The sequence below is a fragment of the Falco naumanni genome, chromosome 5 (assembly GCF_017639655.2).
Source record: "Falco naumanni isolate bFalNau1 chromosome 5, bFalNau1.pat, whole genome shotgun sequence".
NCBI lineage: Eukaryota > Metazoa > Chordata > Aves > Falconiformes > Falconidae > Falco > Falco naumanni.
The window spans coordinates 43,592,793-43,619,684 of record NC_054058.1 but is presented as its reverse complement, the minus strand read 5'-3'; the positions used below and the strand labels follow the sequence as shown (position 1 = coordinate 43,619,684).

General features: G+C 36.4%; 1 protein-coding gene across 1 annotated transcript; it reads left to right on the top strand.

Annotated features, from left to right (window-relative positions):
- Positions 1-338: 338 nt before the first annotated feature.
- On the top strand, positions 339-25,359 carry EPYC (epiphycan). Its single transcript, XM_040595669.1, has 7 exons — positions 339-474; positions 2,308-2,488; positions 16,955-17,108; positions 19,804-19,962; positions 21,332-21,534; positions 23,095-23,190; positions 24,862-25,359. Exons 2-7 carry the CDS (start codon positions 2,321-2,323, stop codon positions 25,030-25,032), a joined length of 951 nt encoding a protein of 316 aa, XP_040451603.1. The 5' UTR covers positions 339-474; positions 2,308-2,320; the 3' UTR covers positions 25,033-25,359.
- Positions 25,360-26,892: the final 1,533 nt, after the last annotated feature.

Here is a 26,892-nt window from a genome sequence, read left to right as displayed (position 1 = left end):
AGCAGATGGAAATTCAATAAACATTATCATATATAATGAACCCCCAAATAGAAATGTCACACATAAAAAAATAATATTCATATGCAATCCAATTTGCTTAAGCCTTGATTTTGGACATTGGAAAATACACATTTCTCGATTATCAGGAGACTCAAAAGGTTTTTTTCCAGAATGCAACTGAAAATGTTTATATCGGTATATTGTATATTGGTAGCAGCAATAAGAAATCTGGGGGAAGGGGAGCTGTGATGTACAACAAACTTTTGTCTGACCTTGCTAAAATTTGATTCAGCAAAATCAAATATAAAGGTGTTTGAAGTCTGAGAAACTCCCCACGCTGAGGTCTCCAGTTGAGGGTAGAAGCTGTACTACCTCCCACAGCCCCAGAATGCCACTGCCATTGGTCGGGGTCTAACACCACTGGCTCTGCATTCTAAGTAACTCTATCCCATTTGAAAGACTGGAAGCTAAAAGGTAAGTTTTGGTACTTCTCTCTTAGAACAGTTAATAGGATTTTTAATGCTGGAAGTATTTTTAAAGTATTTATTTTATTTTATTGTGCATAATACTGATTCAAAGGCTGCAGATTGAGGAAACTATTTATTTTTCCCTGGATATGTCTTAATTCCTTCCTGTAAGAGGAGTACATAATCTTCATCAAAATATTTGATCTTACAGCTACTGCAGATGCCAATATCATTACAGTGTGTTCCAATATATTGCAAATAAGGGAGGTACAGACAGAGACATGCAAATTCTGCAAGCTCGTGCAGATACTATAGTCATAGGAGTGGGTTTTTTTTTTTTTTTCAGAGATTACCATCATATTTGCTGGGTTTGTCTATATATCTACAAAATTAAATACTTATCAAGCCCTATATCCTTTAAAAACCTTTTATTTCTAGGCAATGTGAAACAAAAATGATTTTGAATAATGAGTAATCTTTTGCTTAGGTATTGTTCATTCAAAGTAGATATTACACCAGATATGATAATATTACATTTTTGGGTTAATAGATAACATCCTTTATAGCAGCCATTTGGGGTAAATTACATGCAAAAGAAAAGTAAGACCAAAACCAATATTGTCAAAAATAGGCAGCATAAAATATAAAACCAGAGAAAAACAAGCTCCGGGGTACTTGTTTATTTCAGAAATTCGTTGCATTTTTAACTTATTTTATTTCATTTCAGTTCAGTTTTTGTAATGAAGCAGAATACCTTTAGTAATATCGGAAGCTAATACTGAAAGGTGCAATTCAACTAAGTCTTCTCAAACACAAGCCCAAGTGACTCTAGCTTCTTCTAGCAGCAGCTGAAGTCCTATTGAATAAAGCAAACAAGTGAAAAATGACTGCCTTGTTTTGCCGACCATCCCCAGAGGAATTTCATATCCTCATACCTAAAACAGCTTCACAAAGACCTCTTTTCATGAAGCTAAAATTCAGCTTGCTGCTCAGCATTCACATTCAAAAAAAAAAAAAAGTCTCATGCATTTCTTATACTTCATCTATTTTATGTAGCTATAGTTTAAAAATAAAACATTTAAGTATGTGTATTATGGCATCACATCAGGAGTACAATTTATTAGACTTATGCACTGCTTATTATCACTGTATACACTTTTGGTGAAACTAGTGGGAGTTGTAGTTAAATCAAGGTGTAAGTAAGGAATGCTGAATAGAGCCTTGTGTCAGGCATCCTATATGATAATAGTGAATATATCACTTACAAGGAACAGAGAATGCATACACACTAATATTCAAGCCTAGTATGAATTTTCTACTATTTTACTGAAATATGGAACTTTTAGATGGGTGATAATTCTATTTTACAATTCCATTCTCCAAGGAGAACAGGTTACTGTACAAGGCTACCATTTCTCACTACTTTAAAAATGGTGTTGATCGAATAATGAAGGCATGCAGAGAGAGTACTGTCACTTACAGGGCTACGGAGGATACATATTACTTTTTATTTTGTCCCCCAGATATTTGTGGAAGTGATGGTAGGAATACGCCACAGCATTAGATCATTTAAAATTGTATTCTGGCAAAGCAAAACTCAGTAGGTCTTTCCCAAACTGTCTAAAGGTTAGCATGGCCAAAGCAGTCTACAGAATCTCTCAGATCCAGGCAACTTTCATGAAGAAAAACCAGAATAAACTATTGAATCATCACTAAAAAATATGAGTTATCCATCAGAAATATTGTTGCATACAATATGTACTGTACTTGATATTAAATTTTCATAGATTTCTTGCAAACAGCAGATTACCCACAATTTATCCATTTTCTTCTCTTTCAGAAAAGGAAGCAAAATGCAGACCTTTGTAAATATTTTTCTGGGATTTTTTATCTTTGAGCCTGTTGGAGCTGCATCTATCAGTGATACTGTAATTTATGATTCTGAGTTCTATGATATATCGCTTGGAGAGCTGCCTCGCCCATTTGTCTATGATGAAAATGAGCAGTCTGACCAATTAGAGGTAATCAGAACTTCATGTATTTTTTCTTTCCAAAGTGCGCAAATGCAGTGGCTACTGATGTGTTTGTTGGCCATGAAAACATTTATCAGACAAATCTACTCATGTGGTTGCTATTGCCTTCGGTTTATCAACAGTTTTCTGTGCTAACAACACACTGCAGTTCATTCAGATTTTCCCTGATCTATCAAATGTGTCAGAAATATTTCCTGATTGTTCCTTTTCTGGGGGTAATCTTTGAGAGCAGGTGAAAGGTACTGTGCTCCTTTCAGATGTCCTTGTATTGCCACAAATTCTGGTGGAGATACTCCTTGTGATTCATCCACCTGTCTGGATGAGGCACGGAGTCAGCTGAGATAGGACATCCAGCATTCCCCATTCAATAAGGTTATCAAATGCTGTTTCCTGGGGTTATTTCTTATAGTCATAGATATGATCAATACAAGCTTTTCAGGCTATATGTGCCAGTGCTTTCTACTTCTGTTAGGAAAGCAGGCAGAAGGAAGTATAAAAGAAAGGGAAAACACTTGAACTGAAAAACAGGAAAGTAAGAAAGATTACTGAAGAAAAGCTGTTGTAATTCTGTTACAGTATGAGATAGTAAGATGTATTGCTGGTATGAGCAAGGGACTCATTTGCTGACTTAAATGTCTCCTTCTCCTCCTACATTACTGTATTTCTCTACATTACTAAAAGGCTACATTAATTCTTATCTCTCTCTGCTGCTTAGACATGGGCACAACTTTCCTGAAGGTGATATATGCACTGTATGATTCAGGACTGAGTGCAATAGAATTTGAGTGAAAAATAAAACATTTAAATAATAATATGGGGGTTTTGCTGTTGCTCATAATATTTTAGTACTTTTTTTACATAACAGCAAATAATTCATGAAAACATGTTCCTTTGAGTGATTCATGATTGCAGCAGGAGGGACAGGAATTAGTCTTTCATCAAGGTGAGATCAGAGTAGGATAGCAGCCTTGAAATCAAAAGACAGAGACAATTTAAGAACAAATATATCCCAAAACTACAGAACTGAAAAGATAAAAATAAGTTTGCACTAAGATCAGAACCTTACAGTTTTGAAGAAATAATTTTTCTCATCTAAGGAGGACTGAGAAGAGCTTTGCTCTAAAGAAATCACTTTGCCTTTGGTCTGCTTCCCTGTGCCATGCAGAATCAAAGCTCTTTACAGACCCATCGCTTGAGCTTTCTTCCCTGATGTCACCCCCACTTTTAGTCACTGAATACTTTACGCCCTCTCTATTTCATATTGACTAAGAAGTCACAGATCTTGTCTTTGCTCTTAAAAATGAAGCTTTTATCAGTCCTATAGAAATGGTTTCCCAGAAATGGGAGTGGCTATTTTGTATGTGCCTCACCACAGAGATTTCCTCATTCAAACAATAGATGTTTTAGTAATACATTGAATGGTAGGTGGGGGTCTCCTTTGCTGTGCTCCCTCTGTGTGGTCCTATGACACTGAAGCATGGGGTGGCCCCTTTCCAAGTTTCTGAGTGAAGGATAGAGGTAAGGCAAGGATCTTGTGGCTGTTTTCCAGCTGAAAGGAGATTCAGGATGATCAATACTGCACCCAACAAGAAAAGATAAAATAGGTCCTGTAACAGGTTGCTTTCCTTAGGGAAGCACAGAATAGACAGAGTCCAAAAAGTCTTTTCATTATGTCTTCCAAACTTCTTTTTGACAGCAGGGTTGTCTACCATTACTGAGCTCTTCAGGCAGCCTTCTTAAAATTCATCTGGTGAAGGTAGTCCATCATAGCAGTTGGAAGGAATGTTACTTTGCATATGCATGGACCTCCCTGTGAGACTCTTTTTTCCTAGATGTTTAGCCAAAATCTTTTTTTTTGCTTGCACTCCTCTTACCATGTACCACCCAAAAGAAACCTAAGCATTCACAATTCCCCTAAACCCAGGAGAGCTCAGAGTGGTCAGGGCTGTAGAAACCAAGCAGCTTTTGTAGACATGCATGTCAGACTTGCAAGTTATCCTTTAGACACTGAATATTATTGAAGTCACTCGAGTTTTAAACAGAATACATTTGGTTTCTGGCTCATGGCTATGACTTTCCTCCCTACATTCCTGTTATCGTAAAGATGTGAACTACACAAGCGGCTCTATGTGTAAAAGCATGCAAGGTCACTGGTTAGTTTTTATTATGCATAGCTTAAATGATGAGCAATACCACAGAGACCCAGACAAACAGCAGGCCTTCATTAGTTCTAGGCTGTGTACAGTAACTCTTTAGGGCCTGATTTAAGGCCTGCATTTCCTTTTAGAGAACTCTGAATCCTGTCTTTATCCTTTCTGAAATAGTGGAGAAAAAACAAAATAGTATATTCTGTTGTTGCTGTCTTCAATTTAAGATTTTAGTATTCAGTTATGTGCAAATAGAAATCGTTCTTTTTAACATGTTTTTAGACTCTATTGGAGAAATGAATTTTTCCAAGGCTGTGTCCCCAACTGATTTTCAGCAGATCCAGGAGACTGACTGGTTGTAGGGCTTCAGATGTGTCCAGTGTGTTACTCCTGTGGATCTCAATGACAATTGGGCACCTGCGTAACTTAAGGAACTAAACTAAAGCACCTATGTCAGTATGTCCTTTCCAGAATGTTACCCCTTGGGTACTGTAATCACTCACTCAATGTGTAACCACCAAAATGAGGAAAGACCTAGAGGTAATTAGGGAGTCTTCCCACTCATTCTATCTGGCCAAAATTAGGCAATGCATCCCAAGACCATTCCCCCAGATAAATATGAGTCATTCTCTTGGGATATCTATTGTGGTGGGCTGACCTTGGCTGGCTGCCAGGTGCCCATCAAGCTGCCTTGTCCCCTCATCAGAGAGACAGGGGGAGAAATCAAGTTTAAAATCTCATGAGTCGACATAAAGACGATTTAATGAAGAGAAGCAAAGGTTGTGCACGCAAGCAAAGCAAACCAAAAAGTTTTAATCTCTACTTCCCATCAGCAGGCAATGTGAAAAACACTATCCCGGGAAGTAGGGCCCTAGTACACGTAGTGGTTGTTTTGGATGACAAATGCCTAACAAAGCCCATCCCCCACTCCCCTACCCCCAGTCTCATTTCTCTTAGCTTTTATTGCTAAGCATGATGTCATATGGTGTGGAATATCCCTTTCATCAGTTTGGTCAGTTATCACAGCTATATGCCCTCCCAAACTCTTGCCCACCCCAGCCCACCAGCCTTGGGGTGGGAAGGGGGTGTTAGAGAGACAGTCCTGATGCTGTGCAAGCACTGCTCAGCAGCAGCCAAAACACTGGTGTGTTATAAACATCATTCTAGCTACAAACACAAAGTACAGCACTACGGGGGCTGCTATGAGGAAAATTAACTACACTTCAGCCAGACCCAATACACCTGTCTTCCTTAAATAACCTTAGATGGACCTTAGGCACCTATCTCAGGCTTAGTACCAACATTTTAGCTTAATAAAGTTAATCAAGAGTGACTGAGTCCCAGTTCATTGTTTCTTTTCAATTTCTTATACTTTGGAAATATTTTTCCTCGTGAAGTGTGTATGCCAAAAATAAAGTGTATGCATGCATATACACCCACACTTAATTGGCTTGCAAACATTTTTCTGAGAATATTTTATCTTGATAACAGCTGTTCATATTTTTCCACTTGAAATCTGTCTATTTTTGTTGTAGATTTTAGAATAACTTTAAGGTCTGGAAAAGTTACTTAACAATGGAAATCAAATGTTATCTAGCATTGCCTGCTAATATGAGCAGATCTGTTTCATTTCTTGCATTCTTTTCATTGTATTCACTATGTGTACATGGAACATATTTTTTAAGGCAAAAATTTTGCATGGGGAAAATACTTGTAGCTGTGAATTACTTGGGAGAATCGTACTGAATCCTCAGTCAAAGCTATGCATTGTCATGTATTAATGGGTCAAATCTGGGCTATAAAATCTGTGGTTTCCAAGTTCCCAAGTTATTGAGACATAGAAGACCAAGCTAAAGCTTTGCATCCAAAAGGAAATTCTTACTGAAAAAAGATGTTAAGTAATATATCACTCAAAAATGCAATGTTTATAGAGACTTTAGAGAGAACAATATAAAGTCTTTCACAGATAATGGCAAAAAAAAAAAAGGCAATGTAAAAGAAAATCCTATTACTGAGGAAGAAATTCCAAGGTCCTAAAGGAGAAAGAGACTGCAAAGGAATGTCAGTGTAGGGTAGTGTACAAGTTCTGTGTTGGATTTCTCTTTTGAAACTGATAGTTAAAATAGTGTAAACATGGGCTGCTGTATTGCCCCTTTTCTTCACAGTAAGTTTCATTATTATTTTAAATGAATATTTATATCATGGTAGGGTCCAGATGCCCCAGTGAAGCTCTAGGTCTTCATTGTCCCATGTATTCTGCAAACATATACAAAGACAAATTTCCTTCTTCAAAATCAATCCAATCAAGCCAAACTGTCAAAAGCATTCTTGTGTAAGCTTCTCGCTGTTAAAACAAAAGGCTCAGAGTTTTTCTCTTTTTGAAACTAAAACTTTGGTTGGATGGTGTGTAAGAAAAACAAGTTGTGGAGAGAGATTCCTGTGTTCATCAGCTACTAATGTGTAATAAAACTGTAGTGCACACTTTTGATCACAGTGTCTAATAAACATAACCAGTCTATTTTCCTGGTAGGAAAAAGCATTTCCAGGTAGGAAAAACTAATTCAGGAAAATAAGAAGTGAAAATATAGGGGCACCAAAAAACCATTTTCATCAATAAGATAGTCTATCAGTTAGGCTGAGAAGCACAGGAGCTGTCCTAGCACTGAATAAGCAGCAAAACAAGGGAGTTGAATACAGATTGTTCTGAGTCTGTCTAGACAGAAGAGGTAAGCTGGAAATTACAGTCCACAAAATAATCAGAAACAAGCACTGTGAAAGCCTAATATTTGATTCTGCATTAGCTTGTTGAATTTGAATCATACTGATAACAGGATATTCAGGTGACTTCACAAAGTTCAGAACCTGACTCATACACGCACATTCACATATATGTATGTGTGCATCCACACAAAGCATCTCTGCTGTTGCCATAACACACATGAAGATATGAAGATGGGTCTTGTGTAAGAACTCCCTCTTGCCATTCTGCAGACTTGAGAGAGGCTTACACTGCTGTTTCTCTCTGGCAGGTATCTGATTAAATAAAACCTTTCAAAATGGATACATAATGACTTTTCAGGACATGTCATATACATGTTTAACAAACTTATAGATTGGTACAAGTAATGTAGAAGTCAGAAAACTACATAGTTGATAAGAGAACTAAATTTACCATTTAAAGCTTTATCCCCAAATAGGCAATTTTCTACATTTTCAGAAAGGCTTTGATTACAGTTCTTTCATTCACTTGGCTGTCCATAACTGATTTCATATGCTTCTGCACAGACATCTTCACAGAAGGTGAACATTTCTGCAGATTAAAAAGTAGTCATGAAATGCCTGAGTGATGTTTCAACTGTCTGCCATATAGCAGCAGCAAACACCAGACAATGAAAAGGAAGGATTTGAAAACCCCAAGTTCTTGTACAACAGGCCAAGAAGAGCTTGTCTCACCCAGTTAGCTATCTGAAATGTTATAAAGACTATACTGGCTAAGGCAATCTTAAGCACCTAAAACTCTGATACCAGACATGCCATTAGTTACCACTACCTTAGCTGAACAGAGTGGCTACATCCTTCCTCTTGCCTCACACTGAGTTAGATTCTTTAAGTAGTTGTTCTGGTCTGAAAACACCTAAATTGGTCCGTCTAGGGCTCATTGCTTAAGAGTAACTATCACAATGTTCAAAATTCCTGTGATAGGTGACACCTGATGCCACAGTGAGATTACATAGACCTTTTACAGTAGATGCTCGCTATCTCAATTTCCCTGGTCACTTAAATTTATTTTTTTTTTTTCCCCTCAGACTTCCAGTTTTGTGGCTTCTTTTGGAAATACACATCATCCCTATTGACATGGGGTATGAAACACTGATACAGATTTTTTTAGAAAATTACCCCAAATTGCTAAATTGTACCCATGGCTATATATTTTTTTTTTCTCTGAAAACTGTCAAGTTAAATAACACATGCATTTCTATCCCATTGAAAAATCTTTTAAGATAAGAATAATTTCAGAGCCAATCAAAGCAGAATCCAGAGCATGGTTTGGTACACAGCTCAGATGGGGGAGTGTTGTGGCTCTGCTCTGAGTCATTTCTATCTTTGCTCATGTTTAGTGATTATCTAATGCATGGGACATTAATAAACCTTTGAAAAAGATCCTAGGTCTCAGTTACTTTCATATTAGGCTACATAATCATGTTTACTTTGGCTTATTCTCCTCCTGCCATGAGTTTTGCTTCTTTGGATGTATCCTGGCTTTGTTTCAGCATTTCATCCAAACTCTCCTTCGGCACCCATTTGATGATTAACATCTCTTCTGGAACAGAAATTTGGGGGGTACCAGCCTCCTCAGACTAGCAACTTATGTCTCATCTGTCTTGCTTGGATGAGGGGAGAACCAGCAACTTTGTGTTAATGTGTACTGAAATGGAGTAAAACAGCGGTGCAAATTTAGCAGATTGGTTCTCTGAATTACTTAGGTGCAGGAATGCCTCATTCCCTACACAAATAACCTTCAGTGTGAGACAGATAGTTCAATAAATTCTTCAGAACATGCACACCTGTAAAGCCCATATGAAATTCCTGCCTGAATCCTTAGCCATACAATATGTATCAGACACCTGAATTTGCTAAGTAAACTGTCACTAAGCTTCTTTCCCTGGATTCCTCAGTGCAACCTAATATCTCGTTAAATGTTTAAAGACTTGATGGACTGTCAACCAGTATCAACATAGCTATTGTTTTTAATGATTTGTAACACTTTTTGGTGTGTTTTTTTAAAGAAAAAAATAGTATAAGAAATGGTACTGCAGTAATTGTATATATTTCATAGCAGCATAATCCCTATTGTGATATCAGAGACATCTGGGGATTGAAAATTTACTTTGAATGTTATTTCTCAAGTGGTTTTGGTTCTGGCTTTCTTTACAGGAGTCCTAAGCTTGAACCAACTTTCAATTTCTACTTTTTTAACTTCCACACCCAACTTAGCTCTTTCTTAATATAAAGGTAAATAGTAGCATGGATAAAATAGCTGCAGCTATTGATCCTGGACATAAAATTCAGACCACAAATTCAAGAAGAAGTAGGAAGGACAAAAAAAAATAATGTGCAAAAAACCGCCTTCCATTATTGTAATTGTTCCTTTTATGATATTGGTGTTCCTTATTTTTAGAGTTGTGTAGCAATGCTTCTTGTTATGATGCAGAATGTCACTCCTGGTGGCAGGACTACCTGTGCCCCTGTCCTCAGCACTTTCTTCTTTGCACCAGATTCATGTCCTGGACCTCTCACTAAATGATTGCTAATCGATCTTACACTGACAGGACATTTCTATATAGCATAACAGTCTGCACTATGAAGAAAAACTTAAACTATCAGAAATTTCTCTAGTTGTGAGATACAGCAGCTTGCAAGCACTACATCAGTATCACTGCAGACAATACACTTGTTCTGGATTGGATCAAATCAGATCACATGTCTTTCCATTGCAAGCTGTAGAAATGAGAGGAAGAGCAGATCTGACACCAGGCTTTGGCCCTGATGTCTGGTAAAAAATATAGGTTTTTTGGTCTATATTGCCTCTTTAACAGCCAAAGGAAGATGGACAGGCACCTCAGTGAGCTGAATCTCAACGTATGTGTGCTGAACTTCCCTCAGGAGGTGATTCTTTCTCCACTGTCTGCACAAGGAGTGTAAGGAGACTAAGTGACTAAACAGGACCTCAAATTCAATGACGTAGTGAATCCTGTCCTTTTTGTTCATGTTTCTAACACTGTTTGGTTGTACTTCAGATTCAAAGCAATCGCAGTGTATTTAGGAAAAGCCAGGCTGGTGAACTGGGCAAAATCATGTTCAGCTCCAGCAGTGCCTGGTCTGCCTGGACTGCATGAGGAAATACGGTTGGAACCCTGAACCCTCTCTTTACAGTGAGCACTGGAATTGCAGCTGAGGCAGCTCCTCAGTACAGGTCTGAGGGTTGGCAATGTTTCGTAGACACTCTGGTCAGCTGGGTGATCTCCAGCTTTGCCTGGCTGTGTATGTCTACTTTGTGGCTTGGATCAGCAGCAGCTCCTGTGGAAATCTCCATTAAACAGCTGGGACAAGTTTTCAGTCCTTCTGTGCTTTATAACAGTGCAAAAAAACCTATTCTGGTTTCTAAAACTGGCGTATTTCTTTGAAATCTTATGTCCTGCAAAACTTCAGCACTGTTTCAAAGAAAAGCATCTGCTGTAGGCTAAGTTAGGTATCACATAGCCCTCAAAGCAGAGTGTTAGAAATAAAATCTGTAATTTCAGATACAGCACTGGAATGAGACTTTGACTTCATTTGTACTCATGCAAATCCAGATTAGCTCCATTTACATTGAATTTCTTCATTCTCAGACAACATGATTAGTAAGTAAAATCTCTGTAGCTATGCTGTGCAGCATAAATGTTTTTACTCAGTTAAAATCAGATGCGACATAGATAGATCTGCTTTTGGACAAGAAGATTTAGGATATTCTGTGGTCAAGGTGATAAAAAGACTACTCCTTTTTCTAAGACTAATTAAAAGAACCTCAGGGCCTACCTGTATTTTCCAAGGCAGAAGCCACAATTTCTAGAAAACTGGGTTAGAACTCTAGAGCTCTCTAACTTAATGTTAAGGTTGGTCTGACTGAAGTATGAATGGAAAGTTATGCATGTATGTGTGTGTAAGACCTGGCAGAAACAACAGAATAACTTAAAAAATTTAGAAGGCTTAAAGGATTAAAAGAATGGCCTGCACTGATAATGAAGGACACTGTACCCAACTGCACCACTTCCAGAACACTGTTCCCAGCAGCAAAACTGAGGAATGTGTTCTTTATGCCAAAATCAAAGCTCCTGCACCTCGGTAATATCACAGCACAGATGACTTCTCAGTGAAGACTCTTCACCCTACCACCAGCAGACAGCAAACACCGTTGTGGAATACAATATATACCATTCATTTCCATGTTAGTCATCATTAAATCACATTCTCAATGAGGAAAAAGAGGCAATGGGCAGCAACCTGGTGTATGACTAACGGATATTGTAGTATCCAAGATTTCAAAAAAAGACTGCCCCATAAGAGCCGGTGAATCTTAAAGGAGATAAAAACCTGTCCAAAGCTTAGTTTTCCATGCTTGTCAAGAAGAACCCAAGTCACTAAAATGACTCAGTAGCTTCTGTCCCTTGTGTTCTGTGTTGAACACAGGTGATCCTGGCCAGACCACTTGCACATACACTTTTAGGTATGTTGAAGTATGTGGGTAGACATGTGCAAATTATTAAAATCTGAGAGAATGAATGTGAGTAGGTAAAATCAGTTTACTTAGAAATGTTGTAAACAAGTATCACCTTCTCCTTCCCCAAGATGTCACTGAGTTTTATTATACTATTTTCTCCACATAACTTAGGTATGTAGCATATGACAACTTATCTGAGGTGCATAATTGGCAATCTAAGTAGTTATTGCATTAACATGCAATGGCTCACAGATCTATTTATCTTCAAGATAAAACAATAGGAGTAAAGAAGACCTTAAATTCAAAATTCAAGAAGAAACAAGCATGAGCCACTTTTGGAAAGGAAAACAAACCAAAAACCTCTACCATAATTAGACATTTTCTTGTAAGTCTTTTGTAGTTTCAGAACAGCTGTGGGGGAAAGTAGTTCCTTTTGATGGGTCAGTGTGTGGTACAACTGTCCCTTCAAGTTTAAAATATCTCCTTTTAAGTTCTGAAATTTGATTGTGTTGTTAAGTATATTTTTTGCAGTAAAAGAAACACTGAAACAGGACACACTTCATATTATCTTGTGCATTTAAACTTATTACATGTAATATATCAACTTTTATCCTAAACAATGTAGATGTAAAACAATAGACAAAACATCTGCCAATGGAATTACGCCACCTCAGAAAATCAATGTGGCAACGGATGGTTTCCAGCCTTGCCGTTCACCTCTTTAAATCCATTTATTTTCTGTATTTTATTACTTTGCACAAATTATGTGGGTCCATAATTCTCATATAGGTTACTCGCACATTTCTATTCTGTTCCATCCCTACTGACTCCTACCCACAGATACTCTTTCACCTTTCTTTTTCTTTTCACAGCTTGGGCTCCTGAGCTGTTTCTAACCTTAAAAACTTTTTAATTGTTTCACCTCCTTTTCAGCCAATGATGAGAGATAGATACCTAAAGATCCCATCCTAAAAGAAGCCTCTGTGGTCAGTAGCTGGAACTGCTTTTCCGAACTTCCACCTGCTGACTGTGAAAGGATGCTAGCATAGACTAAATGTCTAGCCTATGAATGACAGAAGTTGTGAGTTAACTTTTACCAACTGCATTTTAGTGCTTATTGATACGTTCAGATTCCTGTGCTCCCTGGTCTGAAAGTGCCCATAATTGGCTATCTACATTAAGCATTTTCATTTGTAAATGTAGTCACATTGAATAAATATAGGATGGGGAAAAAATAGATACTCTGCAATCTTAGGAAAGATACTGCTCTCCTTTGGCATGCTTTGTAGTTAATATTCTGCACTGGTATTCTCCAAATTTCTTGATTTTTTCCAAAGACAGAATAGGGTAACTATTATCCACACAGTTAGATGGCTAGAGGTAGGTGATGCGATTCCCTTTCAGTGTTTTCTTATGCCATGTATTAAATCTGTCTTGCAAGGCTGATTATGATTTGAAGATTTGCAACTATTGGCAAAAATAAACATGCTTTATTATATTTCTCTACAATATTCTTCCTGCTTTAAGATTTTTCATAAAGAATATTACTTAGAGCAGCAAAGGAAATACAATCCCCCCCCCAGCCCCCCAAAAAACTATGGAAAATAATACCATGAAGTGATATAGAATCATTTATGTTTCAATTTTTTTAGTAAAGTACATGTTGCCAAAAATAAACAAACCTCTGGAAGATGAAGGATCATTCTGTACAGTACATAGTCCAAGAAACATCTTTGTCTTGTTATAATCTTGCATGATTTATCAGATTGACAGAAAGCTGCATGGATCGGATGACCAATAATGAGAAACAGACTTTTACCTTTAGGTTACTGGTTCAAGTCCAACCTACATACAGCAAGCAAATATTGCTCATGCTCTGGGTCTGGTATGTAATACACATATATCAGTGAACTCCTACTCCTGTACCAGTGTAAAAATGGCAACATCATTAAATTCAGTGTAATAATCCATATTTTTTATGATAGTCATATGCAGGAGACTGAATCCAAGGAGACAATGCTAACTCCTTGGACCTGTTACTCTAAAACCCAGATTTAGCACATTGGCAAGGAAATTATGGGGAGGCTTTCAATTGTGCACCTCCAAAAGTAGATAACCTCCTATAAAAAGAGAGAGATAACAGTCTAGAAACAGAATTATCATAAGTTAATACCTCTGCTTTGATACCAAACATCTACAGTGATTCATCAGTTAAGAACTGAGAAAGCATAAAGGAAATCAGAAATTCCAAGCTAACAAGTTCCATAAAGTATGCCTTCAAATATTCAGAGAAGTGGCAGTCAGGGTAGATGACCCAAATCCCATGGGAAGTGAAAAGAATATTATCTTAGGTCTGAAGCCTGTTTACAAACTGTATCTTGAAAATGCCTTTCTCCAGAATATTATTTTCAGTAAACTGCCAGAAAATATGCATATAAAGCTGTTAATAGGCCTCAGAACCTCTAGATTTTGTTCCAAACTTCAGGACAGGGACTCTTATCTGATTTCCACAAAAGTGGTGAAGAAGTAGAGAGCATGTGCAAGCACTTTAGTGCAAGACTACCCTGGGTCAATAAAAGCCTGGAATGCATCTCTCCCTCTAGGCTTCCTCCATTCGGAGAACATCTGTCCCATTTCCTTTGTTCCCAAAGTCTTCTTTTGATTTGTCCCCAAGTCCATTCCTGGTTAAGCTGTCTTACTGTCAGTGCTGCAGATGGGAACATTGTGTATTTGCACAAAGCAACAAGGTACATCCTTACCCTTCCTTACACCAACAGGTTACTCAGTCACAGTTCAGCTGAAGTTCATTTTGCTCATCTGATCACCCTGCATTTTGCAAAGTTATGATCTTAGCAACTGTATCAGGGCATTTTTATCCATAAACCCTACTTAGCAATACTATCTATGACTTACAACTAAAGAATATACAAAGAACCTGAAGTGTGCTCAGTCAAAATCTGCGTCTGTGAGATTCAGAGTGTTTCCTGGTTTCTCATTGTTTCCATATTCTCTGTCTTTAGTAAAACTAATTGACACAAAATGCTTGAATCTATGGCCATTATATATCTTAAACCGAACTTTTTCTCTGCAAAAAGTAGATTTTAGATGGTTATTTAGATGTTCTTAGGCAACCCAGGATCATAACATTTAATACTCCTAGTAATGTTATATAGTTACACTGAAAGATCCAGTGAGTCTACTATGAAATGTAAAGTGTTTTCTTCCACAATTGTGGTAAATATATAGACACATATGAAATTATATAGGTGTTTCACACAAAAATATTTAAAATCTATTCTATTGGGGAATAAAAAGACAAAAATAACTCTACTTGCTGAATATTATACAGTTAAGCTAAGAGATTCAAACAGGGATCAAAATATAGCAAAAATTTTGCTCATGCTTGGCATGCTGACCTCAGGTGTGTTAGTTCCTTTAACTTGTATAGTCGACATAGAAAATCTAATTCAAAAAATCCTAACCACCTGTTTGGTCTGAACGCCGTCTACTTTTACCGATCTTTTACAACTGGAAATTATGAGCACGAGTGTGAGTGATTTTGACAACAAGTTCTCCATGGAGACAGCAAAACCAGCAGTAGCTGGGGGATGATCTCAAATAAGGGACTTTACTGGTCAAGTGCAAAACTCAGGATTTCATAGTTTTATGGTGGTGATGTGCTAGGAGGCTGCAGTGGAGGCAAATCTTTATTAAAGCATAATTTTAGGCTTCAGTACCTTTGCACTTGGGATAAAGTGCCAAAGTTCCTATTTTTGTTCATGCCTTAGATACAGGCTAAGGAGTGTTAACTGCAGCGCAGGGGTGCAGCACCCATGGGGTGGGTGTATTACCTAATTTTTAAACAGTACCTCAGATGTGCAAAGTCCTATAAGGACACTAATTCATTGTCTGTGACTTAAAAACCAAAAAGTGCATTTTCAAAGGAAGCCTTGGTGTGGTCAAACAATATTATTACACATGGGGAAATCAAGATACAGTGGTAAAGTAACTTGCAAAGGTCACACAAGAATGGATTCTCAGTATCTGGGTGATAACAGTAAACCACTCTGCCTCTTTGCAAACATAGGCTCCCCTGCAACAAGCCTCACAAATCTGCAATACTCTTTCTAGGAGGGGTGATATAATGCAAGAAAATTGCTACATCTTCATTTTTATCCTGAAGTTCTTATACAGTAAAATCAACAGAATGCATCTTTAGAATTAAAGTTAACACAATGAAATTTACGGGTTTGACTAATTATGTTGAGTGGAGAAGAAAAAATGAGTTTTCTATTTCCATGAAAAGGTCTGCCAAATTTTATATGATTTTTGTATATAAAGATTTAATCTAAAATGTTTTATTTATATTCTTAATTTTTCTTACTACATAATGCAGCTACTGATGACTGAAGCTAACCAGAGCCTTCTGATATTCAGATTCAGAAAAAAAAAAATGACAAAAACACTGTCTATATATTAGCAAGTAGTATATGAACTTAGCGTTCAGAATTCTTAAGTAATAAGATTTTTAAGGCATGTTACTGTTCTCAAAACAAAGCCTGCACAGCTATATTTGATTTGGATTTATACCGGTACAATTTACAATTTTATGGTAATATGACTTACACCTTTCTGATGCTTCACAGCAAATTTTCCTTTGTAACACCAAATATATAAATTTTTTATCACAAAACTAATTTAGCTTTAGATAAGTAAGACCAAATATATCATTTTTTTAATTACAAAACTAATTTAGCTTTAAATAAATGTGGAAAACTCATTTTGTTAGTACATGTTCTTGCTAATGAAGTATATGCATAAGCGCATACATTTAAAACATGGAGACAAAAAATGAGTAAGTATGTTGGAGTTCTATGTATTGTTGACACATCATCAGAATTCATTATAGCTGCCGGATAAAATGCAGCTCAAGCAATAAACCTTAGAACATACGTGACCTCTAGTGGGAGAATATGAGTAACTGGAAGATGAACAGCTGCCAGTGGAAGTAAACAGTAACATTTCCTGTTCCATCTTAATTTTCCCTAGACAGAGATTTGGACAGCACTACCTTCTATAATTCAAGAGAGTTATTCTTCTGCACCATTGACAGAAGAACTTGAGGAGGAAGCATCAACGCCAAAATTAATTGATGGGTTTTCAGCACAGGGGTCTGGGGTTCTTGGGCCCCAAACTCAAGACGGTTAGTAGGAAAGAGAAATGAGTTTTGCATGTGTAGCTTTGCTTTGAGTGAACCTACTTTATTTGATTATTAATGTCTACCTCTATTACTGAAGAGGAGGTGTATTTCTGTACCTCTCTTACTGAAAAGAGGTATAGTATACCTACCTTGAAAGCTCTGAAGTCGGATAGGTACCTAGTTAAAACATTTCCACACTATTTCACTATGAAAATAACTGTGCCAATGAAGATTTTTTTGAAATAAAATTTTATTTAACACTTAGACACTTACAACTTAAAAATTTGCTAATGGTTGGCAAATGCCACCAGTACTTTTTTATTGACTTCAATTTCAATATCATCACCAAATAACTTTATATTATAATGATGTGTTACATGGTTTTTATAAATGTGTTCATACAAAATATAATTTAAATGTTGAAGAATTTTTGACCGTGAAAATTAGAAACTGTGAAACTTAGGAAATGGGCTATTTAGAAATTTTAGGCAAAGCTGATTTTCTATCCTTCTGACTAGCTATAGTGAAATAAGAGCTTTCTGCATCTCACAAGGGATTTAAGATTGTAAAACACAATCTGTCCCTCTCCCATACAAACATTGTGATGCTAATAACTGGCATTTGTCAGCAGCTACTCTAAACTTGCAATTGAAGTTCATTAGAGTTATCCACTGCTGTGATGGGCCTTAGTGTTTTATGGTGAGCAACGTACAACAAGAGGAAAATCCTACTCTTTACTATGCCTAACACTATAACTGAGTGTCACAGAAGACAAATGAAATGAGTGGGGAGAGGGGGGAAGAGTTCATGCTTCCAAAATTGTGTGAAGTTAATCATTCCTAGTCTTGTTTTTATACATATTGCTAGTCAGCCTTGACAAGCAAAAAAATATACACCCATCAAGACAAAAAAAGTAAAATGGAAATTAGAATTTCCCAGGAGCATTATGAAAAAAAATACAATTTTCTTCATTTTTGAAAGCTGCAGGATATTACAAAACATTTCACATAAATATTACATATGAATCCTGTATCTGTCAACGTTTTTGAGCACTGAATGCAAATCAACTTGTGCATCAACTAAAGAATGCATGGGAGGGTCAAGGTGGTAACATATCAAGTCAGATCTTTTTTGTGTCTTTATTTCTTTTTAGCAACATATTTTCCTGCCAGATGTTGCTGCTGTTCTTGGCTTGGTACTGGATAGAAGACTACAAGGCTCAGGAACATCAAGCCAAGTTCATTTTTCTTGTTGATATCTTTTGAATCCTTCCCCATACATCTGCCTTTTTTCAGTCTACACCAGCCATAGGTGACAAATACCACTCCTCCAAGGTCAAAAAATAAGACAGAAGGGGAAACTCTCTTCCTGTACTATGTTGTAATAGTTCAAAAAAACATCAGCCACCCTAACCTCTACGTTCCTTTAGGTCTAGGTTTTCTGGAATGGTACAAGATGTGACAATTTATTTTTTCCCTGTCTCAGGCTTGCTCCCTGTAGCTAATTTAAACTGTTCTGTGAAGGAACTTAGGGAAAGTATTAAAAGAGTCTTACCTCTCCAGAATTGTTTTTCCTGGATGTCTAAGTAGAGATTCTCAAATAGAGTAGTCTAGTCACTGATTCTTTAATCTTGCCTGAGAATACACGACCTGTATAGCCTGCCCTTCAGTTAGATAATGCTGCCTGTTGGTATTTGACACAAGACTGAGAAGGCAAATCTTCCATGTAGCCATAACTTACCTGTAGAAAAAATTAATCTGCAAGAAAAACATTTTCATACTCATTATTTATGCTACTATTCTATAAAGTAACCAGAACAAATGACCAGACATCTGTTGCAATGAGGAGGAAAACATGAAACAGAAAAGTATTTCTATAAGATTAAAAACTGAGAAACAGATATGCTGATTTATATCCCTAATCAAAGAAAAGTTGTATCAAAAATTCAATACACACAGCAACTAACAACTTTTTGTACTGAAAATTACATTCAGAAAAAACAGTCAGTGTCACAATTCTCACCAAATTTGAACAGTACCATCAAAATAAACTTTTGCGTGCATGGTATTCATGCTGTTCTATGACTGAGATGAAATGGCCTAATTTTTCATTTTAATGAACTTCTGGTGGTAACCAAATGTTTTGTTAACATGGTCTCCAAGTTACCTTAACTCAGACTGATAGAGAAATTTTTCAGGATGCTGAATTTCTGAATCAGAAAACATAATTAAACAACGTGCAAAAGAAATTGGGGTTCTTTGCCATAGCTCTGTGGGAAAATATCAATTTCCTTTTAAATTATTCAGAAGTACTATCTACAAAACTGAACTTGGAAAATAATACAAGTTTCAGTCATCAGCTGTTATTTCTCCATCGAGATGAAAGTGCACACTTGACAGCTTAGGGGAAATTGATCTTTTGTTGGCTGCTGTCACCTAATATTCTATTGTTATAGACCGAGCAACACTGTATTAGAACAACTTAAATGGCCTTTTATCTGGCACAGGCAGGAAAAAAAAAATTACTTTTAAGCAGAATTTAATCACTTGCTGCAATTATACGATGTGTTGATCAAAAAAGAATGGGAGTGAACTTTATTATCGATAAAATCTTATAATTATGTGCTTAGGTGAGCATGTCATTGTAGTAATTGACTTTTTTTTTAGAACAAACTATTTTCTTTTAAATTCTTTGATAGGTCTTCCCACTTGCCTTTTGTGTACATGCCTAGGGACCACAGTCTACTGTGATGACCACGAGCTTGATGCTGTTCCACCATTGCCTAAAAAAACAACGTATTTCTACTCACGCTACAACAGAATCAGGAAGATCAAGAGAAATGACTTTGCTAACTTAAGTATGGATAGCAGTGTTGTTACAATTAGCTTTAATTTCTATTATTTCTGGCTCACAGTAATCTAAGACATATTGATTCTTTTTATACAATGCTTGATGATGGTAGGGTTATGCACATAAATGCACATATGGAAAAGTGGTTTGCTGCTTTTGAACATAAAGGTCAGTACTTCAAATGCATATTCTCTATTACAAAGTTCATCTGTCTTTCTGCTGTTACTTATAATCAGTTTTAGAAAGGTAGAAAAACGCGAAACCTCATAGAACATTTGTAGCGTATTAGAAAGTACTCTTTCCCTAAACAAGACCGTTTCAAAGGTAGACATGCTTTCAAATATTTGCAAAGTATCTATGTGAAAATAATTTTACCTTTAAATTTTACCTGTAAACTTTACCTTTAAAGTATATGTTCATTGGTTTACTCCAGAATTACCTAGGAAAAGCTTCAGTAAATGAAAACTGCTACTCCAAAACCATTTGTGGCCTAAAGCTGGCCAAAATTGGTGACCCGGGGAATTTATATTTTCACATTTCCTACTTAAAAGTCTTAAAGATAAGAGATTTTTCAGGAAGTACTAAGCCTACCCTATTTAGGGATAGGGTTTGTTATACACTTACCACTTGGAATACCAAGCCACATTTTTTTTGGTTTTTTTTAGACCTAACTTTGTGTAACTAATGTTTGCTGATTTCATTATGAGATGTGTGAAATCAGTGCCAAAAAAGGTTACTACAGTAATTCAGGGGAATGCAAAGATCCTTTCATGAAAGAAAACTATAAGGGTTTGGCTTGCCCAAACCAACATGAAGGTTTGGAAGGAACACAATTGGTATATATAAAAAGGGGGAATAAACAATAAGAACAGAGAAAATGTATTAGGCCAAAATACACTGTTAGCGTAAAAATAAAATAATCATAAAAGAAAATAAAATAATCATTAACAACATTCTGGGTGGAAAATAGAAGTTGGCTGCAGAATAATACATTTAAAATTAATGCACGTTAATGCACTGATATTTAGACATCATTCTCTTTTGACAAAAGCAAATTTCATTTTCTTTCTTTTTTTAATTGGAAAAAGTGTTTCAGTGTATTTTAGAAAAAAAAAATATATCAAACTTCATTCATTAAGAAAAAGTTGAAAATAGATATGTGGAACAAGGTGGTAGAGAATATGTTTATTTCCCTTTGAATGTTATGTTTCCAAAAGATAAACCATTTAAAGGATTCCCAGAACACACAGACATTTAAAAACTATTAACTTCAAAAAAAGTTCACTTGTAATGTAGATAACCCATTTACCTTTTTATTTTTCAAAACTTTCAGGAAATGCATTCTTACATGCTTGTTGTTCTTATTTCTCTGCCAGACGATTTAAGGAGGATTGATTTGACTGCAAACTTTATATCAGAGATCCATGATGATGCCTTCCAGAGATTGCCTCAACTTAAGGAGCTGGTCCTCCGTGACAATAGGATAAGGAAACTCCCTGAGTTACCATCTACCTTAACATTCATCGATGTCAGTAAGAACAGGCTTGGTCGTAAAGGAATACGTAATGAGGCATTTAAAGTAAGTCTGGGTGTGATGGGAAAATCTTTTCTTCCTGTCTGCAAAGGATGCACTCAGAAGAGCAGCCTTAGTGTCCCTCTACAGTAGTAAAACTTTTAAGACTATAGGCACCATGACTGTTCTGGCTACTCGGTAATATGTAAAGATGGAGCAAGACGTATGAGTCCTACCTACTGGATTTGAGAACCCTTTTTATTCTTGACAAAGATCCACACAAAAGATGCGATGGCACACTATGTTTGTATCTATGATCCAACCACCCACGTGCCTAGCAGGGCTCCAGAAAGCAGCTTGATGTTCCTTTAAAACAAGAAGGCAAGAGGAAAGGCCAAAGCTATGGATGCTGCTGCTTCAGACTTACTCTACCATATATCTACATGGGAATTTGCTAGAGTATTCACTAAATGTATACACTTCCTTTCCACCTTGAAAAGCAGGAAAATTGGAACCTCTGAGTTTCCAAAAGTCCTTCCGTGAGAATTTTGGTGGAGAGAGGTAGCCATGTACTGCTCCTAACTGCATGTGAAATCTGAAGTCATTATGGGATATAGGATACAGCTAGCTTCATATGTTAGACCTGGCTCAGATTGACTTTTACATTGTATCTAAGAAGATAGTTGTAACCAGCCATCTCCAAATTCCTCCTTAGGAAGACAGGTTCTTAAGGAAGCAAGCAACAGCAGTAACTGAATCAGATATTTTCTCCCATTCTTTCCCCTTTCAACCTAAGTCAGGTGTTGGGAATGGGAATGATAAGCAAAACTCAGTCCCCCAGATTGAGACTCTGACCTAGCACTCTTTTCATCAGCACTCTCCTGATTTTAGCCATGAAGGACTCTCAGCCTTTATTTTCCATATTTGCCAAGAACCTTCACTCCGATATCTCAGAGTTCTGTCAGTGGGAATTAAACTAGAACACTGAATGCAAAGTATTTAGATTCTATGATAACTTGTGTGTGTGAAAAGAGGACAAAATTTAAAGTATTCTGCTGAGCCTTATTGACCTAGTCAAGTGTATATCCTGCTATTGTTATAATGATCAGATGAAGCTCCTTCTTCCACTGAGTCAAGGAAAAAAAAAATATTTACCTTTTCAAATGAAATGCTGAATTTATTTTTAGCTCAGGCTTTTCTTATGCATTTATAATTTGCTTCAGTACCAAGACATTCTGCAAAATTGAGTAAGTCTGTCAAAAAAGCAAAGAAACAGACAGAATAGGAAGCCTTTGTGCATAATGACTGGGAAAGGCAGTATTTTCCATTTTTGTAAAAGATGTAATTTCACAGAACAAATTATATAAATTATTAAGTCTCTAGACTTGGCATTTTCTTTCCTTTCTTTTTAAAGTAAACACCTAATTTTTAACAGCAACTGTTCTCAGCCTATGCAAATAAAAGTTCATGAGTGTCTTTGAGTTTCTGCCTTTTCAACTATATCATGCTGAAATAAAATGTGTTAGTATTCATCAGTGCTCATTGCAGTGATAGATTACAGACTTACTTGCTAGAGAATTTCAGAAATGTCTATCATTTTCCCTGCCTTTCCCATTCATCCTTTAGGATCTGCATGAACTGCAGCATCTTTACATCACTGACAATAACTTGGATCACATTCCATTGCCACTCCCTGAAAGTCTGCAAGCTCTTCATCTTCAGGTAGGCTACAAAAGTAATGGTTTTATGTGTCATGTTCACATAGTAAGTAAAACTGGACAGGGTAACTATTGTCTTGTTTTGTTTCTTCTGTTTATCCAAAAGTGTACTTACTTGACTAAACAAACTATTGTAAACACACAATTAACTAGTGAATGCAGTATTTGAGCAAAGTAAAATCTAGCTCAGCTAAACATTAGTTATTAGAATTTGTAGTACAATATTTTTCAAACATAAAACCCTAGATTTAATGTTAGTACAGATTAAAGCTATGTTCACAGCTGTCAAGAACAAAATTAGTCTTAGAGACTTCAGAGGCAGAAATCCCTCACACTGCTCATACAAATCTTCTAAAAGGAATAATTTTAGATACACAAAGAGTTGCTTTACATATTGGTTGCATTTATACCCAGTGCACTTCGTTCTCTCAATAAAGGTTATTCCCAGTTGCTAGTATTTTTTCAGCCAGACTTTTCCATTTGACTACATTGGAACATCCCATCCATCATCTTTCTGTAATCCTTTCTTTTTGTTGTTGTTTGCTTTTACCTAAACCTTTGTTTCTGAATTCTTCCTTTTAACCTTTTCTGACTCTGCTTCTTTCCCTTTATCTCCTCTAGTACCAATGCCCAGTTTTGATTATCAGAAGATGTTATTTATTATATAATACAGCAAAAAGCCTTTGAATAAATAACCTGATGTACCATATATAATTTGATGTCTATCTTTCCATAAATAAATCTATAGAAATGTTCTGCCTGCTAGCAGACTATTTTTTTTACCTGACCATGCCTTTAAATTAAATATTCAGTGCTATGTGCTACAGATCAAAGCTATCTTTCCATAAATAAATCTATAGAAATGCTCTGCCCGCTAGCAGACTATTTTTTTCACCTGACCATGCCTTTAAATTAAATATGCAGTGCTATGTGCTACAGACCAAAGCTAGCAAGCTGGGCTTTTTTCCACATCAATTTCTGACTAGCAAAGGAATGGAGAAGGGAAAAACTTTCAGACAGCTAGCTCTCATTTCAGGAGATGACCTTTTTAGTCTCAATTTCCAGACAATATTGTATTCTAGCAACTCATTGTTGAAAATGCTTCACTTCAAGAACATAAGCTCAGTGAAGATAAGGTATATAAGAGGAATTTAAATCAAAGAAATAAAACCTAAAGCATTCGATTTTCCCTGTATATGTACAGATGTGGGTTAAACTAATGTGAGAGGGCCTGGGGGAAAGAAATTTATCACAGATCAAGCTGTAGATTTGTTCCTTTGTAGGTTGAGGCATATCAAGTTGTCAGGATGATAATTATGGTTCTATGATTTTTGGACTGGCCTATACTGGTTCCAATTTGCATTAATAAGGCTTTTCATTATGATCCCAGAAATGAAAATGCTCTATACTTCTGCTAGGCCCCTCTTGCAAAGCCTGTCTGTGCTACATGGTTTGAGCTACTTAGTTTTGCAGCTCTGCACTGGTCAAGAAATGTTTTCCCTGCTTGGAAGATTTCTTTGTTGATGACATGCAGCAACAATCTGGTCCCTTGGGTTCAAACAAGTATCTCTCTAGGCACTGAAAATACATCCATAAATTGTTCTTTAAGTGGTAAAAAATTACTTTCAGGCAACTATTTTGATAGTACTTTTTTTTTTCCCCCTTTCTTTCTTAGAACAATAACATTCGAGAGATGCATGAAGACACATTCTGCAAAATGAAAGATTTTACTTACGTACGTAGGGCTCTTGAAGACATCAGACTGGATGGTAATCCCATCAACCTGAGCAAAACACCTTATGCATACATGTGTCTACCCCGTTTGCCAGTTGGTAACCTCATCTAAGCTTTGACAGAAGCCAATACTGTCCTACGCTGTAAGAATCCTGAAAAACAAAATATTAACTTGCTGCTACACTACGCAAGATGCATTTTTTCAAATCTCATTAATTTTGGAAATATTTCTATTATAATGAAATCAATTATTGAGATACAAAGAATAATATGAAATGCTAAAAGACAGCTCCATTATCTACCCAACTGTAAGTTGTATAGCAATATCAAGAAAAATATTTCACTATAAACACTGTATTGAAAGCCATAAGTTCAATGTAAATGCAAAATTTTCTACCAAATTGCTCAGATCAAAAGTATGAATTCTAAAGTTAAATGATTTTATATGTTAAAATCTAACTATAGTATAATAAATAAAGAAATAAAAATAAAATGTGTGTCAAATTGGATATTTATCCCCTTTTCATTTAATTAATATATTTTTCTCTCAGAGACACATCCATTTTTCTAATTCTTTCTTTAAAGGTCTCTTCATCTGGGGAAATGTTCCAAAGCAATGTTCCAAAAACATGGGTTTTTTTAGAAAACAGAATATTTCCTTGAATTAATAATGAAATATAGAGCTTAAACTTGTATCAGATTACCCCCTAAAAGTACATAAACTATTTGTTTATATCTTTGCAGTAATAGTTGGTCTTTCTAATGCCGATGAGACCCAAATCTGTTTTCTGTATCTTTGAGAACCTTGCCTGCTAGATTATCTAGCTAATAAAAATCCCATCTAAAATACCCTATTTTAAAAATATTGAACCTTATTCTGCACAGGAAGTGGAAAAAAACTCCCCTTGACATATTTACAGTCATACAAAATATTATAGTTCAATATACTAAGGACCAGTATCCAGATACCCAACTCACATATGTTGTGGAGCCATGGCTCAGTTTCCAATTATTTGAAGCAATTGTGCTGAGTTTTTCTGCTTTATTGTTTAAAAGCCTGACCAGTTAACGATTAGGAGATTACCTCCCTCTGGATCATTTGAACTCTTTTCCTTTTGCGGGGGTGGGGGAGTGGGGGGGGGTGGGGGGGGTGGGGGGGGGTTGGATCTTTAATTCATTTTTCTAGAGAAAAAGCCGCCAGGAAAGATCCACTAGATAGAACATAGGTAGTTGCTCATTCTATTCTACAGTGACAAGCAGCAAATACCACTTGCACATCTTCAGTGTAAAAGGTTTGGTGAAAGACTTCAGCTAAAAAGATCCCCATCAAACACAACAAATCCTTCCACTTACACAACCTGGTATTTCTTGAATATCAAAGTTCCCTTTTATCTAACTGAACATACATGTTCATTTAAATTGTAAATGCATCTTACTTGCTAAATTTCTGTTGGGGCAGGCAATGGAAACTGTTCACAGAGAACACATTCTTCACCCTCACTGCCACTTTCCAGAAGAAAACACATGGGGAAAAAGAACAGCAGGTTTTTACGCCACAATCTCAGACAGGCTAAAATCAAAGTTGATGAAGTACAGAAGGCTACAAAGACTGTGTTTTTATGACTGTACCTTTACCAAATTGCTAGTCTTACTTAAAATCTAGATAGGTGAAAAAAACCCAAATCAAGCATAACAGCCGGACTCTTAGCTTCTGCTTAAAATAATTTTTGTTTTCAGACACTTACACAGAACAGACTGTAAAAAAACAGCTATCTTCATTTTAGCATTTCCTTCCGAAGACATGAGTTGCTCTTAGATGCATGCTTTTACAGCTGAGAAAATATTTTCCTTCCACTCTCCAGTTCTTTCTAATAGGAACTGAAAGGTCAATGGTTTTAAAAACACCTTCTGAGCTACAGACTTCATTTCAGGTCTAAAATCTCAACCAGCGGGACTGTGTTTATTGGTCAAA